The 21,561-nt window shown below is 44.4% G+C and overlaps 1 protein-coding gene across 2 annotated transcripts in view; it reads right to left on the minus strand.

Annotated features, from left to right (window-relative positions):
- The window catches only part of FGGY (FGGY carbohydrate kinase domain containing), a 2,730,916-nt gene that overhangs the window by 1,354,159 nt on the left and 1,355,196 nt on the right, over positions 1-21,561 (minus strand). For both annotated transcript variants that reach the window (XM_069642074.1, XM_069642075.1), the window contains exon 8: positions 736-839. In XM_069642074.1, coding sequence (XP_069498175.1) covers positions 736-839 — 104 coding nt within the window. The remainder of the gene's footprint in view (positions 1-735; positions 840-21,561) is intronic.

Consider the following 21,561-nt stretch of genomic DNA (forward strand, 5'->3'; position numbering starts at 1 on the left):
TTCCCATGCCCTTTCCTTAACCATCAAGTTGCAAAATCTGTCTCTGAACTTTGTTATCCTTGCTGTATGCACAAAGACTCTTCACATGTCTGTGATGATATTGACAACATTATTTTATTAAACCTATTAATACAAATAAATTTGCAACATTATCGGTAGGCTTTGGTAGCCAAGGAGATCTGTCGCTAGGCCCCATAGAACTCATAGAGCCAAAGGCGGGCCTCCTTACTTTACCAATGATTTTTGTTTCTTTCCCTCTTTCCCATTGCTGTTTTCATATGCCTGTGCTGGCCAGGGCTGGTGCTACCCTACGGTACATCACTATGCTACTAGTGCCACTTTGTGTCTTGCACTTAGGGTCTACCATGCAGGACAATAGATGGTCCAACATTTTGGGTATGGTGAAACCTTGCACATGGGCAGTGTGCTTTGTGTCTAGCTTCACACCGTGGAGAGAGTAGAGAAGAGCACTTCATTGTATCAGTGATGTAAAAAAAAGAACACCACAAGTGAGAGGTCGCTCAACGAGACAAGTATTGCGTTTCAACCAATATTACAAATCTCATTGACAAGTACTGTAGCAGGTATTCACATAACTGACATTAAAACAAACTGACAGTAAAACATAAATTAACTGTGATTCAAATCAAGAAGGGAGTGAATTATAAACAAGGTCAAAAATTGCTTACATTTGTTGGAAATTTCACCCTCGATTATGCCTGACTACTTGCTTACCCCCATGTGACAAGACGATGTCCCACAAATAAGAGCCATCCTTGATGTTAATGGCTTATTTTCGCAAGGAAGACTGTATCCTTTTACATCCGCACCAATCACTCCTGTTAAACAAGGAGAAAAGAAAACACATTGTGGGGACATTATCAAAATAGGTACACAGAAATCCATATAGAGTTGGCTCTCCCGTACTCTTGAATAGAGCTTGTAGTCAGCAGGGAAACCTTTCTCTCATAGAGGATGAATTTACAACTTGTTTGCACCAACATCAGAGTTCAGCGTTTATTAGATGTACTTTAATTTGAGGTTGTACGCAACATACAAGCCATTCGAATGTACTTCCATGAGAAACCTCATATATATTTTGTAGCATTTGTTGCACACAATTTAATGTATCTCAGGACTGTACTAATACTCCCATAATGTGTTCAATATCAGTGTTTTTGCATTGTTGGACTCTGCAGGTGTTATTTGTTATCTAATTGTTCATATAAGTGGCCACTTTCCATATATCTATCCCTATCGAGGATGCCATGTTTCCTACCAGCATAGCTGTAAACTTGGTCCACACTTAGCTAGTTCCCAAGTGTACTAGGCGCTCAGTGTCCGTGATCTCAGAGCAGTGTCTATTCATTTTCCTGCTTTCATCACTGTCCGTGATCTCAGAGCAGTGTCTATTCATGTTCCTGCTTTCATCACTGTGCACATTCAGAGGAAGGTAAGGTTCCATTCTTATTGTCATATTTCATAGTTTTACCTTCTGTTTGTGCTGCTTCTGGCAATCCGTTCATGCTGGGCGAGTCACTTGTTTTTTAGATTTCAACAGTCCAGGTGTTCCATTCACTGGCCATTCTTCATGTACTCATTATTTCCAATGAAAAACATCGTTTTGCTAAGTCAAAGAATTGTTATAGCATGTATTGAATAGTTACATTATAGTGACTCAGACAATTAGGATACGTTTATTCACACATTTTTAGGTTATAAAGAGATTCTTACCAGTGACCTTATAGTGTCTTTCCTCTCTTTACCTCTACAACATAAAATAGGGATAAGAAGACGGTCCAGCCTTCTTTCAGAATTGCAGTAGGTGAGTCTATGAGCATTGATTGTTTCTTTTGGTGATCCCACACTTATCTCCCATGGTCTTGCCATCTATTTACTTTGGTATTATGATGTATCAATAATCTCAATCATCTCGCAGCCACTCCTCATTGTTGTGTGAAGAATGTTTTTCTGTCCATTAGATGCGTTATGTGATATGCAAGCATAATTTTCTTGCCTTTTCCCCCTTTCAGATTTTATTTAAATGATTCTTATACATTTTCTCAGATTTTTCACCCAACCGTTTTTCCATCTGAATAAGGTCCCATGCAGTTTAGGGGACTGAAACATGTTTTACCCATTCCACCTGACCATTTGCCTCTGGATGATAACCAGAAGTCAGTTGAATTTCCAGCCCCAGTTCCCTGCAGAAGGCTTACTAAAAATTTGAAACAAACTGTGACTCCTGATCCGAAATCACCTGACTTGGCAACCTATGAAGCCAAACTACTTCCTGAAGAAATCTTTGTGCAAGACAAGTAGCTGTCACCAGCCCCTTAATTGATATAAAATGCCCCTCTTTGATTAAACAATCCACCACCACTAGAATGGGCGAAATTCAATGATCCTTCAGAAGATCGACAATAAAATCTAGAGACACACAGTATGCCAACGTTGCAGTGGGATTGGTAAAGGTTCCAACAATGCCACTGGTTTCCACACAGATACCTTAGATTTTGCACAGATTTTGCAGGTCTTCAGACAATTCAGTGTATCCTCCCTCATCGTCTTCCACCCGATGTGTCTCTGCACTAACTCCAACATCTTCCGGAAACGAGGATGACCAGCTAAATTAGATTCATGACACTCCTTGAGGACTTTTTCTCACACAACTTCATTCGGAAGAAACAACCTGGTACCCAAACAAGGCAATCCTTCTGAAATGGATTGAGCTGAATTCTGACCCGCCCATTTTTTCATATGACTGGAAGGCATCAAAGGTTTTGGACACAATTCGATCTCTTGCTCACTTCCAGGAAATTGCAAGCGGTTCATCACAGCCAGTGAGTCAAGGGGAGAATTGATAAGCACCGGGCTGTGTTGAGTGAGAATCGCAAAGTGGCAAGTTTTGAACCAAACTAATTTGAACTTTAAAGGAACTGTTAAAAAGTGCCAAGGGGAGACCAGCTGCAGAGGAAAAAAGGTAGCAACTGCGTGCTAACTTGAGAAACTCTGGTCGAGCCCCATATTGAGAAACTACAGAAACCAGAAGGTCATAGGAAGGCAGCCAAAGGAACTCAAAGTGGTAATACCCGAGGGTTGAGCAAAAGCCGTGTACAATCAAAAGACTTTGATCCGTAAGTTGGATAACAGAAATTTGAAATCAGTAGAAAGTTTTGGAAAGGCAATAGTGAACCTGGAGGAGAGATGCTGAAGGAGAGGGACGAAGTCTAAAGGTCCAGAGAAACAGAGTGTTAAAGTGAACCCAGAAAAGGGAGCTTCGCGGTGAAGCTAATACTCCCAACACTGGCAGTCGAGAGAGGTCCAAGCCCGATTGAGGGAGATCCAGGGGTGAAGCCGTCACCCAAGGGCTGGCAGTCGAGAGAGGTCTGAGCCAGAGCGAGGGAGAGCCAAGGAGTTAAGCTATCACCCCAAGTTTATTGAAAAACAAATAAAAGATGCAAAGAGCTACTATTGAGAAAGAGCTAAAGCTATCACCCAAGTAATAGGAGTCAGGAGAGGTCAGATGCTGGCAGAGAGAGATCCGGGGTGAAATTGTCACCGGAGTACTGAAAGTCAAGAGAGATCCGAGCATGGCCGAGGGAGATCCAAGGGTGAAGCGTTCATCAAAATCTGTTCTATGGATTTGAGAAGGGGCAACCCAGAAGAGGGGAAAGGCGGGAGTGAAATTGTCACCCTATGGAATTGAGAAGTACAATACAAAAAGTGTCAGCCCAAAAGAGGCGGGATCCAGGGGTGAAATCATCACCCACTGTGAACTTTGAAAACAAGCTTTCATTTGTTAAAGGAACTTTTGATTTGTTTAAACCGATCACGCCCAAAGGCAAGACACTTTTTCAGAGGAAACAAGACTTGGCCATCAACGGGTCTGAGAAAAGCCATTGGAATTATCGCCTCGTGATAAGGAAGCCCGAGACTGTACTGTGCTCCGCCAACTCCACCTTACCCCATGTTCAAAAAGTGGGGAAGGGAGACCCAGGCTATCACCTCCTGACTTATCATTTGAGAACATTTCTTTCCTTCTTGAGACTTAACCCCACACTCTTTGTATTTGTTGTTGGCAATAGGTTATTCTAGTATGGGCCTTTTTATTTGACTCTGAGACCACTAGGACTGCCTTATTTTCATTTGATGGTCGGCACCTGTCCCCATCTTAGATTAAGTTTAGATTAGGCATTTTTCCAACCCGCATATTGCTTTTATTGTTCAAATAAACATCCTTGAACTCTGATCACTTGTGTCTGTATTACTTGTGTAACCATGAGTTTCTCACAGATGGTAAAACAAATAAGAACATTATGGACTTTAATTCAGTACTGAGACGAGGAAGAGGAGTACAGAGTTACAAAACTATCATGAGCGGTCTAGTGTTTGTAATGACACACACCTGAGCAGGACCTTTAAGCATTTAAGGGTCTTTAAGGTTCCGGCTATTAAGAAGCAGCAGAAGCAGCAGGATGATGGAGACACCAGAGCCACTGCTAGCCTGATAGTGGGATACCGTACAGAGAAAGTGGCAGAGGTCGGAGTTCTTAGAAGATGCAGAGGGCACGCAGCTGGAAGCGGTATAGAGCCCAGCTATTCTAAGGGAGAGAGAATCTGTCTGTGTCCTGCACATCGAACTGGTGTGAGGTTTTCACTGGAGCGCGTGAGGGTCGGTGTAAGCACCATTTGCAGACAGTGCGAACAGCAGAAGGCTGACTGGAGCTGTCAAAAACCAGGAAGGTCCAGATAAGCCAGCATGCAGAAGGAGCAAGTCAGAAGGAGAGACCAGTGAATTGTCCTGATCACCAGAGGGCGTACCTAAGTAGACCGGTGCGTGAGAATGTACTTTTTGAATAACTAACTTTAAAATCAAAGCATATTAGGTGCCACTCTCCTAGAATGAAAAAGGAGAATATTGGAACCTCATTGCCAAAGGCAACAAGGGGCAACAATAAAAAAAGGGAATACAAGTTTCCCCAAAGAAGGTTGGAGACATAATAACCTGCATTGTCAAAGCCGAAGAACAACAAGGCTATTTGAATATAGCAGTCCCAACAAAAGACAACACGCGGGAGAAAGTTGTAAAACTACATTGTGAACAGCCAATATGTTATGCATAAACGAAATCAGAGATGGCAGGAGAAAATCCCTCCTTGTAGAAAGGATCAAGGGGAGAGAACTATCATCTGCATTACCTGGGGCAAATTGCCCAATGTCAGAATCATTGTCATTGTGTACAGTAAGTCCAGGAAGCAATTGTTGATCAACTTTCCACATTCAGATTTAAGTGTGGAAAGTGTGGATCAAACCGCACCACAAAGTACAAGTTGTAGTATTAGGACTTTTTATTTTTATCCTGGCAGGTGAGTAAACTAGGAAAAGGACAAATAGTGCTTAGTCCTGACAAGCAAGTGGACCAGGAAGAAGATGATTTGAGGTACTGTGAATGTGGTAGAAGGTTGTGGTGGAAATGAAGTGGCAATTCCACCCCTGTGTATTGATGAACTGATATAACCATCCTGGCTAAACTTTATCTTTGTGAATGAAACATCCTGACTAATGTGTTGCTTATGAAGGAGAAATATGATGTTATGAAAAGTGATTGGCCTTCAGAGAAAAGAAATATTATCTTGATTATTGATTTGTGTGAAGAGAAAGTCTTTTTGGTTTGCCAAGCAGAAGGTTGTGAAAACTTTAACAATTGTCTTAAAGAGTGAGACATCCTTTGGAATTAAGGAAGTCACTTTGCCAAGTGAAGGACTCATGGAATGAAAAGAACATTGTGTTATACCTGGAGTGGAACTTGGCTATTAAAAAGAGCTTTCCTGACTTTGAACGCTGGTTTGTAATATCCTGATTTCATCCAGGGGAAGGGGATTCAGCCCTGGTCACAAGGATTACTGTTTATAGTTTTTAAGTTTGAATGTATATGTTATTTTATGAAGTTTGAACAACCAAACAATTCCTGTATGATTCTGTTGTATGTACAAGTGTGAGGAAAAGATATTCGGACATTAGGTCATTTTCGTTTAGTCTTAGTTTGATAGGCAGGGAAATCTTTCTTATGTTAGTGAAAGATAGGTGTTTGTCTCACCTTTATTATTTAACAAAATTGCTACTTGTGAAAAACCTCAACCTACTTCTCTGCCATGCATTTCTGACCCCTCACAACATCCTTCTCCATCTTGGACTTTTGACCATGAACTGGGGAAATGGTATCGCTGCAAAATATCTGCACCAAAAATATCGCCATACATGGCCGTTTGTCTCACCATTGGTGATATTTTTGGGGAGGATATTTTGTGTGCGTGGGGGTTGCAAGGGTGTCCCCTGCACATTTAAAAATAATTCAGGGGTTGCGGGTGTGTCGCCCACAGGGTCCATTGGTCAATATTGCCGCAAAAATATGGCAATTTCTTTGTATCGCAATATTTTTGCGGGGATATTAACACATGGAACCGGGGAAACTGGGGTATGACTGTACAGTAATCAGGACCTCTCCAGGCTGCAGACTTTCATAAATGAGCCTGAACTCATGCCGTACTCTACAGCCCACGAAGGGCCAAATGCGAGGTAAATGATACTCACATGTGAATAGTGGGTGGTGGCATTGAAACAAATGAAATAGAAACGAGGCATGCTAATGGCCTCTGTATGAAATCTGTTGCAAGAGACTCAACTGAGTTGAGGACATACGATAATCTGAGCTAGCAGTTAGTTCCCTCGATATAGCAACCAAGAACCTTGCTTCGACCCTAGCAAATTCTTCACTATTTTGTCATGGAATAGGCGGGGATACACGCACTACAAAGGAGTGGATGGCCTCATTGACAACCTTGCCCTTTTTAACCTAGTGGCACTGCAAGAAACCTGGATGACTGATCAATTGGTAATTGATGTTAGGCAGACAACACAAGCATTTGCTACTAAAGGTCCCAAGGGCAGACCTAAAGGTGGGCTATTAGTAAGTACTACTGACCTGATAGGACTTACTTAGTTGAATACCGGGTCAACATATGTATTGGCAAGTATTTTGAGGTGGTGTCCCTCAGATGGTAATGCTATCTCTTTATTGATTATTAATGTTTACCATCCTCCAGATAGACAAGAACATGCCTCCATACTACCGGTAACCGGGAAAATACTTGCAGACCATGTGACTAGTATCCTGCTGATGATATTAGGTGATTTTAATGCTAAAATCCCCACTGACACTGCATTTGAGAAACGGAAACACATGTGGAACACAGTCTATTGATCCTACCCTCATGAATAGTAACAAAAAAGGACTTAGATCAGGTATATAATCAATAAGAAATGATCCCACAAACAGATACACAGTGTAAAAAATAAAAAATAGCCATCAGTGAGACGCAATCTACGTCTTTGTCATATCAATATGCACACCAGCAATGTAAGTATTGCAGTAAGAACTAGGAAGTATGAGAAACCTGAAGGTACTCTCACATCTCCCCAGGGATCTTCTATTCAGGTGGCATGGGAAGGGCCATCGCTTTTGGATCCCGACCCTGGGGGTGGACAAGCGAGGGAGGATCACCCTGGGGATTGGAGTGAGGGTACCTGAAGGCAAGACATTGAAACTCCCTACCGTCTTCCTTAAGAACACCTCAATCTTACACCCACTTTAGACACAACTACATCCAGTGGATAAAAAACAATGACCGTTAGTTGACTGCATAACCCACCATGCCACTGTAAACTATGTAAATATGTATATTTCCAAACTGTATATTACTGCCTCTACTGTAACTGTTCCAACCAATGTACTCACTGTAACTACTGTACAGCACTGTAACTAAGCTGAGAATATTCTTGTCTGCTCTTGCGCCCTCTTACCCTTGGGTATGACGCGCAATATAAATGAATAAATACTAATACAAATACAAGGCATGGTATCCCACCTTCACTAACACTGACCTACCTGACACTCCCTAAGTCTGCATGGGATATTCACACTGCTTTACTTCTTTGAGATTAAAGCAGTATTTTACCATCTCCTTTGAGTCTGTCCGGTTACTTGGTCTGAGATATTTTATTGGCAATTCCATCCAGCACACACATGCTTCAAGGTGCTATAGCACATTTGGTAGCAGTGTGGATGGTTCATGTCTAATCGACCTAGAACCCAGACCTAGAACCCAGACCGAGATTCCCGGATGATCGATAAACCAGACAAGCGCAGTGTTTCCTGTGGTGAGCAGTGCGCAATAGCATCACGTCATCAACATATGGTCAACAGGGCCCCCTTTGAAGAAATTCCTGTTTGGTCCCCGCAGTTGCCCCGCGGATGAAAGGTGAACTGGTTGATTGTGGGAGAGTTGATGCCGGGGGACTCGAGCTGAGTACCAGACCAAAGTAGACCATCGTAGTTGGTAAACACATAAGGGGTGAGGGATTGTAAATATGTTATGGTGTACATAAGAGAAATAAAGAGTTGCTGGATTTTTGGGGATTGTAAAAGGAATAGAGATAAGGATACCTCGAATACACAGGCTCAAGAGAGATGGAAAGGGTACATGTCATAGTTCCATATCGGAGCATTTAGGATTCTTAAGGGAAGAGCCTATTAGAAGAGCATGTATTAAATTCCCAGAGGGGGTAATAAAAAGAAAGGAGAATACACCTACTAAGGCAGTGGGGAAGGACGTACGTAAAGGGGAATATATATATTGAAAGTGCACATATATAAAGGGGATAAAAACGAACAACAAAAAACAAAGACAGAATAGCGCAAATATATAAATAAAATGTTTCCTTACACTTTTTTGACAAAGGATCAATGTTGATCAAAAAGAACAAGTTACTCTCTTACCTGGTAACGTTCTTTCGATGGGATGGTCCGACGACGTATTCCATATCTATGACAGTAATCACCACAGTTGTGCTGCTTCGGAAAATCTTTCGGCATCTGCGTCCTGCGTCGATGGCGTCGTTACGCTGTCCTCGAGGGCCTCTGTTGAGCCGACGTCACCGGATTTTATAAGTAGGAGGCACGACGCCCGTAGCCTCAGTTGTAGTTTTTTCCCCCAGAACGTGTGGCACCAAACCACTGCCAATATGACCACAGAAAGCCTTGCGGAAACGTAAGCTGCATTCGCATAAGAAATTCTGTAGAGGGGCAGGTAGGGAGGGAGCGACATGGAATACGTCGTTGGATAATCCCATCGAAACAACGTTACCAGGTAAGAGAGTAACTTGTTCTTCGGGGGGATTGGGTCCTCCGACGTATTCCATATCTATGACAGACTCCCAAAGCAGTACCAACGTAAGGAGGTGGGAGAAGAATTTACAATACAGAAATTTAGAATGCCCAATCAAAATGCAGAATAAAGGACCGCCTTGCCAAAGGCCAGATCCTGCCCATGGATAGAATCTAGGGAGTAGCGTTGTACAAAAGTATGGACTGAAGCCCATGTGGCTGCTTCACATATGTTATGAATAGGAACACCCCTCTGCAGGGCAGCAGAGGCAGCCATACCCCTAATGGAATGGGCCCGCAAGCATACCGGAGGGTCCTTACCCGCCAAGCGGTAACATTCAGAAATTGCCAAGATAATCCATCTAGAGAAAATCTGCTTAGTAACAGCTTGTCCCAAACGCCTTCCAGCTTAACCAATCAATAGATGATCGTCCACTCTGACCCGGGACATGCGTGAAACGTAGAAGCTTAAAACTTTCCTAGTATCCAACCTATGGAGCCTCTCCTCTTCCTTACCAGGATGTGGAGGAGGATAAAATGCCGGAAGAATAACCTTCTGGCTTAAATGAAATTCCGACACCACCTTCAAAAGAAAGGAAGGACGAACTCGAAGGACAACCCTGTCCTTATGAAACACAGTGAAGGGTGGCTTAACTGAAAGTGCCTGCAACTCACTCACTCTGCGAGCGGAAGTGACCGCAACTAAAAATACAGTTTTAATTGTTAGCAGTTTCAAAGGACAAGAATGTAAAGGCTCAAAAGGAGCACCCATTAGGAATTTTAGAACCAGGTTCAAATCCCAACCCGGCACCTGGAAAGGTGACGGCGGGAACACGTTAGTGAGCCCTTTGAGAAACTGAGAAATTAAAGGAATTTTGAAATAAGAACACTCCTCAGACAAGCGCTTAAAGATGGACAGCGCCACCAGGTAACCTTTAATGGTACCCACTTGCAAGCTCTTGTGGGCTAACAAAAGCAAAAAAGACAGAACCACAGGAATGTCACATGAAAAAGGATCCACATTCTTAACCCTGCGCCAGTCGCAGAACTTTCTCCAACGGCAACGGTACAGGGACCTTGTTGCTGGCCGTCTGGCCGAAAGCAACACCTCCATCACGTCTTCAGGGAGGTCCAATCCTTGTACCTCAACCTTTCAGAAGCCAAGCGTGAAGGTTGAGGGATCTGACCTCTGGATGGAGAACCTGAACCCCCTACCGTGAGAGCAGATCGTCCGGTAGGGAAGACGGCGTGGAGGGCAGATGGACAAGTCGAGAAGGTCTGGGTACCACATCCTCTGGGCCCATGCTGGAGCAATGAGGATCATCCGGGAACCGAACCTCCATAACCTCTGCAGCACTTGCGGGATGACGGGGACTGGAGAAAACACGTACAGCAGTGGGAAGGACCACTCCACCATGAACGCGTCTCCTAAGGCTCCTCTTGGAGGAAATTCCCAAGAGCAGAACCTTTCGCACTTCTGGTTGACACTGGAGGCAAAGAGATCCACTTGAGGGGTCCCCCAAAGGTCGAAGATCTCCAGGAGAATCTCCTGAGCCAACTCCCACTCGTGAGAGATCGCGCTCTGCCTGCTCAGAGCGTCCACCGTCTCGTTTTTGTCTCCGGCCAGATGAACTGCTGAGATCAAAATTTACTGCTGGATGGCCCAGAACCAGAGCTGCATCGCCTCCTTGCACAGAGGAAGTGACCCTGCCCCCCCTTTTTGTTGAGGTAGTGCATGGCCACTGTATTGTCTGTCAGAATCAGGACATTCTTTCCTCGCACAGTCGGCAGAAAAGCCTTCAGGACAAGCCTGACGGCCCTCAGCTTCAACAGATTGATATGGAGTCTGGACTCCGACGGAGACCAACGACCACTGACTGTCAACTCGTTGGCATGAGCTCCCCATCCCAGGAGGGATGCGTCCGTCATGATCGTCACCTCTGGCCAGGGTAGCCAAAATGGAGCCCCCTTCATCAGATTGCCTTCAACGGCCCACCACAGAAGGTCGTGCGTGACCGAAGGCGGCACCTGAATGGGGTCCGACATCCTGCCGGAGGACTGCGACCACTGCATCTTGAGGGCCCACTGCAGAGATTTCATCCCCAACCTGGCCTCCGGCACCAAAAGAATGCAGGATGCCATGAGGCCGAGCAACCTCAAGAACTCGAACGCAGGGAGACTCTGGGCGTGTTGCAACTTGTGCACCATCTGCTGAATGTGATAAGCCCTCACCTGGGGAGGAAAACACTGCCCCAGGGATGTGTCGAGCACTGCTCCGATGTACTGGAGCCGCTGTGTTGGCGTCAAATGGGACTTCTTTAAGTTGAGGAAGAAGCCCAGCTTGTGAAGGGAGTGGCAGGTGACGGACAGATGATCCAGGACTTGCTCGGGAGAGCGCGCCCTGATCAATCAATCGTCCAGGTAGGGGTAGACGTGACTCCCCCTTTCCTGAGATACGCTGCCACCACCACCATGAGCTTGCTGAAGACCCTCGGGCGGAGGTCAATCCGAACTGCAGGACCCGAAACTGAAAGTGCGAGTCGCCAACCGCGAACCTCAGGTACTTCTAATGCTTGGGATGGATCGGCACATGAAAATAAGCGTCCTTGAGGTCTAGAGACACCAACCAGTCCTGAAGTTGAAGAGCCTGGAGGACTTGAGAAAGAATAACCATCTTGAACTTCTCCTTCCTGAGGAGCTTGTTCAAACGGCAGAAGTCCACAATGGGTCTCAATGCCCCGTCTTTCTTCGAAATCAAAAAATAAGGGGAATACCATCCCTTGTTCCTCTCCGCTACAGGAACCAGTTCTATGGCGGCTTTCTTCAGCAAGGATTGTATTTCCTGCACAAGGAGCGGATCCGGACTCTTCAAAGAGAGATTCCCTGGTGGATTGTCTGCCGGAAAGGAAGACAGTAGCCGTCGGCTATGATCTCTAGAACCCACACATCTGAAGTAATGGCACGCCACACTACAAGATGCTGCGCCAGCCTTCCCCCAACCAGCAAACCATGGGACATGGCCTCATAACTGAGCTGAAGCGGCTGCAGCAGTGCCTGAGGGGAAAGAGGCAAATGCCCGAGCGGCCTTGGCACCTCGAGTACCCTGTTTTCCACCCCTGGCACTCCTACGGTGGCCCCTTTGACTTGCAGCTCTTCTCTATTTACTAAAGGATGAGAAATATTGAAAGGAACCTCCCCTCCATTGCTGTCCCCTAGGACGAACAGGCAGAGGTTGGTGAACTGCAGCGCCCAACCACTTCGCTGCAGCTTTGGAGGTCTGCAACCTCTCAAGGCTCTCGTCAGCCTTGCTTCCAAAAAGATGTTCACCATCAAAGGGCATGTTGAGGAACCTGGCTTGCACATCAGGAGCAAACCCCGACTTCCTCAACCACGCAAACCTGCGTATTACGGTGCTCGCCGCCATGGACCGGCTGACGCCATCAACCATGTCCAGACCCGACTGAACGGATTCACACATGGCATTCTTGCCATCCTTCACAATAGCAATAAAACCATCCTGTTCCTCCCCTTCGGGAATATGATCAGCCCCTAAGCAGATACAGTTCCACAGAGTGTGCGTGAAACAAGACGAGGCACAAACGGAGTTGGCAGCCTGAAGCGCCATACCCCCAGAAGAAAACACCTTCTTCGTCCAGCCGTCAAAACGTTTGTTGTCCCTATCAGGAGGAATGGTAGGGTACGACGCCTGCTTTGCGGGGGCCTTAGCCGCCTGCACCACCATACTCTCCGGAGTAGAGTGCGTGGTCAAGTAGCAGGGGTTGCCACTGGCTGGGCAATATTTCTTCGGCAAGGACTTGCTCACTGCCGGGCACTACTCCGGAGAAGTTCAAGCCGCAGCCACCCTTCTCTGCAATGCCATATGGAATGGCAGCACCGGGACAGTTGGTGGACCTTGGTCGAGGATATCAGTCAGGTCATCCTCCAGAAAATCCCCAGGGGGGCAGACCACCCCAGGTAATCCGTGACCCTCGACATCAGGCGCCGTTATGAGGACTCAGCATGCATGCCAGGCCTACCAAACTCCACCTCTGGAGAGGTGTTTAGACCACTGGCATCGTGCAACGACTGACGCAGGTCCTGAAGTTGGCTATGACCAGAAAGGAGGCCATCAGGAACCACTGCAGGAACCTCACCTTCCTCAGACCCCTCATCCACCTGAGAAATATAATCCAGAGGCCGGAAGGAGGGCACAGAAAAAGGAACAAAGACATGTTTAGCCTTGGCCAGAGCCTTTCTAGGGGGGATCCACCGGGCCACGGGGTACCTCCGACAAAACCGCCTCGAAAGGCATTGAGGCGTTCTAGCTTCGAGGGGATTGGGTCCTCCGACGTATTCCATATCGATGACAGTAATCACTACAGCTGTGCTGCTTCGGAAAATCTTTCGGCATCTGCGTCATGTGTCGATGATGTCGATACGCTGTTCTCGAGGGCCTCCGTCGAGCGGACGTCACCGGATGTTATAAGTAGGACGCACAACGCCCATAGCCTCAGTTCTGTTTTTTCCACTAATGTGTTAGCTTCAGAGATCTCAACGCGCCTCGATTCTACTGAATCCTGTTCTTTCGGTTCTTCGAATCTGTTTCTTCCTTGCGAATATTGTATGATGTCTTCGGCTTCTTCCCCGCGGTCCAGTTTTAAGAAGTGTCAGGTGTGCGGGTCCAAGATGACGCTGACAGAAAGGCACGACGATTGCTTCTGATGCCTCGGGGATGACCACGATACAGATGACTGTGTCGACTGCCAATCGCTCAAATTGAAGGCCTTGCTGGAGCATAAGAAGAAGCTCTCGGTTGGTAAGGTGGCCAAGACCCGGAAGTCGAGTTCCACTGGTCTTTCGACGGATGATTCGAGGGGTGACTCTCTGCATCGTCGTCGTGAGTCCGGGGGTTCTCGGTCTGGGAGTCAGTCCCGTCATTCCTCTGCCTCTTCGAGGCACTCCAGGAAACGCCGTCACAGGTCGCCTTCCCCGTCCTCGTCCCAGGACTCCGCCCGTCGGTGGGTTGCTTGTAACAACAAGCATTACACTCCTGAGGAATGGGATTCCTTACGAAAGGAGAAGTTGTTGATTTTCCAATCGCAGGGCTCTGGCCGTCCGCGTCGTCGAAAGACGCCGGCCGTGACCATTCTAGAGATGCTGCTCATACGCCGTCGGGCTCGAGCGGTCGTCGCGACCACCGGGCGCCTTCAAGGTCCAGGAGGCTCATTGTCAAACACGGTATTACAATACCTGTGACATGCCACGCATAAGGGAAAGAAGCTAGAGAAAAGATTGACAGTATTAGAACTTTGGAAAATGTACCAGAATGAGAAAAGACCCAGTATATAGGGAGTGGATGCTTAGTCGGCATACAGGGGCAGACATAACACCTTCAGCTCCTCTTTCCCCTCCCGAGAAACTAGATACAGAATCAAAAGAGAAGGGATTTTACCCTTTTAAGGAATTGAAAGCAGCAGCGGGGTATGTTAATCCACCATACAAACTCCATGCCTATACTACTGAAGAGACAGAGGAAGATGGCAAAAGTAGAGAATGCAAATATATACAGGCACGCAATGAAAGTAAACAGCGTGATGAGAAAAAGGAGAGACATAACAAACAGATAGAGATAAGATAAAGATAAAAGATGAAGCAGAGAAACAAAGGAGAATAACTGATACAGCTAAGGGTACCATGATAGTACAGAACAAATGGATGGGAGGACAAATATTGCGTAAACCAGATGACAAAAGTATTTGTGGGGTTTGAGAAATAGAGGAAATGGAAAAGCAAAATTTGAAAACGAAAGAAAAGGAAGGAGAGAGGTTTTACAAACAAGAAAAAGACAAGGAATGTAAGCGAAGGGAAGAACGAAGAAAAAATGAGGCAAAAAGGGACAAGGAGAGGCTAGAAGGAGAGAAACAAGAAGAAATAGAAACCCAAAGTTTGAAAGAATGTAGGTTACAACAAAGGGCGAAAGGAAGAGCATTTAAGGGAAAAAAAGGAGAAGGGAGGAAGAAATGAACAGAAGTAGGGGGTTTAAAGATGATGAAATCGAATATTTATGCCACAGAAGCATACCACCCATAGAAACACAAGAACAAACCGAAGAGGAGGGAGGGTCACATCCATCCCATGGAGGGTGGCGAGGATCATTAGATATGCCAACATGGAGAGAAGAAGATACCGAGACAATAGGAACAAGAATGGGGAACCTGTATACTCAAATGAGAGATAAGGAAGGATATAGAATTCAAGAGGGTGAACAAGGAGCATCCTTTAGAGGAACATGAGGAAGCTTAGATGACATCAGAATAAATGATTATAGAACTATATCCTTAAGTGGGGTAGATCTTGAGGATGTAGAAAAGGACTAAAGTCATACGAGTTGAGGCATAATAATGTCAGACGCGGAAACGAAACAACATAAGAAGACACAAGAAGAAGGTGTATATGGACTTTTACGAGAATCAAGCGTCGAGAAAAGGTGGACAATGGTTAGGTCTAGAGGACCCTATAAGAAAAACACCAGAACCAATACCATATACTGAACAACCACAAGTACGATTGCATAGTACAACCACAAGTACAAATGCATAGTACATGGGATGCGTCCCTGGCCTGCGTTAGCAGACTAAGGACATTGCCAGGCAGAAGACAAGCAGGCAATGATAATGTTGCCTGGAAGACAAGGAGTGTGGGTAGATATGGCAAAGGATCAGGATTTGTACAGTTGCCACTATTAGAGAAAGGGGGAGGCCGACCACAATATATACCATGGCCCCAGATGGATAAGGATAATACAAAATTTACACTGCCGAGTTTGACTTCCGGTGTGGGAAAATGGATTAAGGAATTGGAGAAAAGGACATCAGGAAAGACGTTAGCTATAGGTGATATAAAAGGCCTAGTATATGCCTATTATATGCCATTTTAAGGGAGGGATCTGATGACATTTGGAAAAGAGCAGGGTATCCAAAAGTAACTGCAAAAACACAGTGCATGATGGGGCACCATTCAATAACGGTAGAGCAGACCTATGGCAAGCGCTTAGAGTACAATATCCAGATACATCGGATATCAGGGCGATACTGACTAGGAAAATGAGGGAGGATGAAGACCCCATTGCTTTATTCAGGATATTCAGAATAGATGGAGTGCAGAGATGCACGAACCATGGGATAAAACAGTTGCGTTATTTTACCCCATATTATGTCAGGGACTGGCAGAACCAGTACAGAGGCAGTTAAAGAAGTAGGTGGGAAGGGAAGCAAACTCATGGCCAGAGATACAATTGGCAATCATGCATTATTGCAGAATGCTAAAAGAAAAGAGAAGAAGAAAGCAGAGGGTAGAAAGCAAGAAGAGGCAGTTGGTGCAGAAACAATTATCAAAGTTCACTACACAGGAAGCAGTGTTGACTAGTAATGAGGGAAACACAGTGCAAATAGTACAGTTCCAACAGCAAAATAACATCAATGCCCAAGATCATAATGGGTATAATTATATGCCCAGAGGCAGAGGGAATGGGTCTTGAGGAGGAGGACGAGGAGGTTTCCAAACCCTCAAGGAAGAGGAGCATTTAATGGCAAACAGCCCTTGATATGTTGGAACTGTAGAAAAAGATGACATGTGGCTAGAGTATGCGCATGCAGAGGAGGCATGCAACAACCGAATTTGCGATCTCCAAGAGGGGGGACAGGATATTCCCTACAATATAATGCAGACTTGCAATTATATTATGCCCAAGATCACACCCAGAAATAGGCATATGTGCCACAACCACAACAGTTACAACAAGTGCCAATACAGACACAATTTTCACAACCGTAGCAATTTCAACAAGTATAAATGCAGACACAGCCAGTGCAGCAACAGCAAGAACCTATGCAAATGCAACAGGCACCCAAAGACACAATATATTCCAGTGCAACAGACAGGTGAATCACAATGGCAGATGGACACAGGAGGTACACAAATGGGCAAACCTAAATTAGGTAGTGTGATTGTGGAGGGAGGGAATCCTTTCACAGGTATGGCGATTAATGTATTCCCACAATAGGGTAGCCCACAGGATGCCCTGATGTGTTCAGTACTATCTTTAGCACTAGACCCAAGAGGATCCAAGGGTCAAGGTGACGATAGGAGGCAAGACATTTTCATTTCTTGTAGTCACTGGAGCGACTTGTTCCTGTGTCCGTTAGGGAAAATACCCAATGTCAGACATTGCCATGAATGCTCAGGGATTTAATGGGGCGATGAGGTTAGTTTCATTTGCAGACAAATTACTAATTTCAATAGGGGAACACAATATGTGCATGCTATTATTTTTTTCTAAACACACACGGGTGAACATAATAGGACGTGATTTGATGACAAAACTTAACATGAAAATATATTTTAATGATGAAGGTATAGTGTGGTCAATCCCGGGGAAACATTATCTAAATGTGAGGGAATTTATATTAACGTTTGAAGGAAAGAAAGCCTTAAAGGCAATCCCTCTAGATGAGGAAGTGTTCCTGTATGGAGTGAACGTTCTATTATCATGGTTACCCAAATTGACAAGTAAAATAATAAGGATGCCAGATACATTTTAATTCAGGCCAAATGTTCCCATAGATGAGGAGGAAGGGCAAGTTATTCCTTTGAAATTGGAAGCATCAGTAGTAAGAGAAAATACATTTTTGTTCAGGTCAGAAATTCCCATGGATGATGAGGAAGGCTGAGTTATTCCTTTAGAATTAGAAGCAGCAGTAGTAAGAGAGGAAAGGGTGATGCTTCATGGGACAGACGATGAGGGAAGAGGATGGAAAACAGTGATAGCCCTCAATGAAGGATATAGACTGACAGATTTGACAGACGAGGAATTATTTAGGAATGACTATTCAGAATGACTATTTTTTTTTATAAATCTCACTTATTGGATTAACATTAAGAGCATCGAAGTACCACAGAGAATGGCGTTGGTAAAAACGAAGCCATCGTCTTTTCAGGAAGACATGGAGAATGTGCCAAGTATCTTATGGACCACAAGTTCATATGACATAGGACAATTGAAAGGAGTATGATCAGTGAAAATTAAGCTTAAACCAGCAGCTATTTTGCCACGTGCAAAACAGTATCCAATATCCAGAGAAGTGGATGAGGGGATATTCAGAACCATATCCGCTTTAATGAAACAAGGCATTCTGGTACCATTAGATTCACCATGCAATATGGCCATGTACCCTGCCAAATGTCGAAGGGTGGGTGGGTGGTTGTTTATTCAGGACCTTTGCCCTCTAAACCATATAGTTGAGGCAGAGATTCCTTTAGTGCCAAACCCTGCAACAATATTGTGCAATATCCCGTCAACAGCTAGGTATTTTACTGTTGTCGATTCGAAAAATAATTTTTTTCTCAATTCCCTTACACAAATACTTATTTGACTTCCTTGTCATATAGAACAATTCACTTGAAACATACTAGTTTGCCTAAAGGGTACTGTGATTCCCCTTGCATTTTTAACAGAGTCCATCACATGGATTTAGGAAACATTGAGCTTGAGAGTGCCATTCTTCAATATGTGGATGACATTTTGGTGTGCAGTGAGCCAGAAGAAAAATGCAGAGAATACTCTGTCAAACTCATGACAATACTTGCAGAGAAAGGGTAAAAGTAGACAAAGGAAAATGACAGTATTGTCAAGAAGACATATTATATATAGGACAGCTAATTTCACATGAAGGGAAAGGTGTGACACCTGAAAGAGCAAAATCCATTATGAGAACCATGCAGCCAAACACGGTGAGATAAATGCAATATATCCGACCACTTTTAAAAGCGGGTAAGAGGCACGGGTGGCTAAAACAAAAATAGTGTGGACAGAAGACATGACTGAAGGATTTACAGAATTATAACATTTGATTAGTACAGCTCCTGCATTAGGAAGAAACATACTTGTTGTCCCATTCAAATGGAGAAGTCATGACAGCAGCCTTACACAGAAAATGAAAAAGACACAGTCATGAACCACTAGCTTATTACAGTGGGATTCAACACCCAGTTATGAAAGAACACTATTGTTGCAAACAATCTCTGACAGCTGTTGTATTTGCCATAGAAAAGGCTTCAAGTATAACTATGATGTGCTCGGTAACTCTATATGTAGAGCATGCATTATTTGCAATTCTAGAGAAACCCAAAATTATGTTGACCACACAAAGAGCATCGGGGTATGATGTAATTATCTCAAACCCTGCGATTAAAATTGTAAGATATCATATATTGAATCCAGCAACATCCATAGCTGAACCAGTGGGAGAGGATGATGATGTGCATGATTTTGTTACATATACCAACTGTTATAATGATATTCCCCATGTTAGAGAGAATGCTCTAGGAAGAGGGGAAGGGGTTTTCATTGATGGTTCATCTAAAATTGACCAACAGACTGGGTTGAGACATTCGGGATCGACAGTAGTAATGGTGACCCGAAAGGGCACCTTTGAAGTATTAATTACCATCAACCTTTTCAGCACAGGCTGCAGAATTAGCTGTACTTATTGATGCACTACAAAGTTTTAAGCATGAGGAAGTGACGGTGTACTCTCACTCCACCTATGTGACATCAACAGTACGCGCAGGCCTAGCACGTTGGAAGAGGAGGGGCTACCTCCATGCAGATGGCATTCCAGTGCAACATGCTGGGCTATTGGACAAACTCATTGAAACCTTAAGCTTTCCATCAACCATGGCCATCGTGAAATGCGCAGCATATTCAAAAAGAACATATTTAACCTCTCACATGAACGAATCCGCAGACTTAGAGGTCAAATGTGTCGCATATTATTCAACCATGTATGAAGATAAGTTAAAAGAGATGAAGAAAGCAGCAGGGCGATGCATGTTGGTTAAAGAAGGATTTAATATGACGTCCATTGCACAGTTCATTGAAATACAAGGATGGGCATCGCAAGAAGAAAAGGAACTATGAAAAAAACGTGGGTGATTCCCCACTGAGGCAATTTGGAGACAGGACAATACAGCAAATCCAGTTATGACTCTAGAATTGTTGAGAGCATCATTGGAGCAGCTCCACTATCCTGCGCATGTGACTCAAGAAAGTCTAGTTGCTACAATAGCGTAAGACTGGTTCATATCAAACCTCAATGACCATGTGGCACAGTTCATTATAAACTGTATTGTGTGCCAGAAATGTATGTCAGGGCATATCCTGTGAATGGTGAGAGGAGTAATTCCCAGACCGAATGGTCCCTTACAACATTTGCACATAGATTATGTGGATATGTTGCAAACATGTAATGGCTATTGATACATGATAGTTGTAGTTTGTCCCTTTTCCAGATGGATTGAAGCAGGTCCATGCACACATCTTGAAGCTGCATATGCTGCAATGTTTCAGTCCATACAGTATTTCCAAGATGGGGGTGTGCAACATTTTGCGATCTGATAAAGGACTGCATTTTGTGAATTAACTCTTTGAAAATGTAGTCTCACTATTAGGTATCAAGTATATGTTTGGTTTGGCCTATAACCTGCAAGCCAACAGGATATGTGAGAGATTAAATGGACTTCTGAAAGAAAGGATAGTGAAGCTTAAATTGACATAAAGGAAAGGATGGCTATATTGCCTACCCCTTGCATTATATGCACTAAGAAACCAACCTGGTTCAGATCACCATTTAATGCCCCATGTGCTGGTGACTGGACACTGAATGAGAACTTCTCTCACCCCCCGCTCCCCAACAAGGGCAAATACAGCCACCCACAGTGTAGAGCCTTAGGCAATGGGATGCATGATTATTTGAAAACGATGACTCAAAGTATTTATTTTATTTCTCAACAGATCAAGCATCAACAGGAGGGGTCAAATGTAAATAAAGAAGACAATATGCCTATTAATTTGGAAAATGCATCAAAGACATTGCCAGTATATATAGGAGACCAGGTGCTAGTACTGAAATGTGTGCATACCTGGAGTACCACTCGATTTGAAGGCCCACATGAAGTGGAGGACATAAGCCCTACTGCAGTTAAGCTGAAGGGAAGAAGGGCGTGGATCCACCTGCATGACATCAAACCTTATAAAAGTGAAGCAACATTGACCTCTCCTGCACCCGCCTACAGTGAAGCAAGTATCCCCAACTAACCAAGTGCCCACAGTGAAGCAATAGAAGAGCTGTAAAAAATGACCACACGATCGATGGGCAAGAACCTGGACAAAGAAAGCAAAACATTTTTAGATTAGGATTGACTCAAGGATTAATTAATCTGCAGTAATCTTGGAACACCTTCCCTAGACTAAAATAGAGATGACTATGAAATAATCA

The sequence above is a fragment of the Ambystoma mexicanum genome, chromosome 1q (assembly GCF_040938575.1).
Source record: "Ambystoma mexicanum isolate Mex_15411 chromosome 1q, UKY_AmexF1_1, whole genome shotgun sequence".
NCBI classification, from domain to species: Eukaryota; Metazoa; Chordata; class Amphibia; order Caudata; family Ambystomatidae; genus Ambystoma; species Ambystoma mexicanum.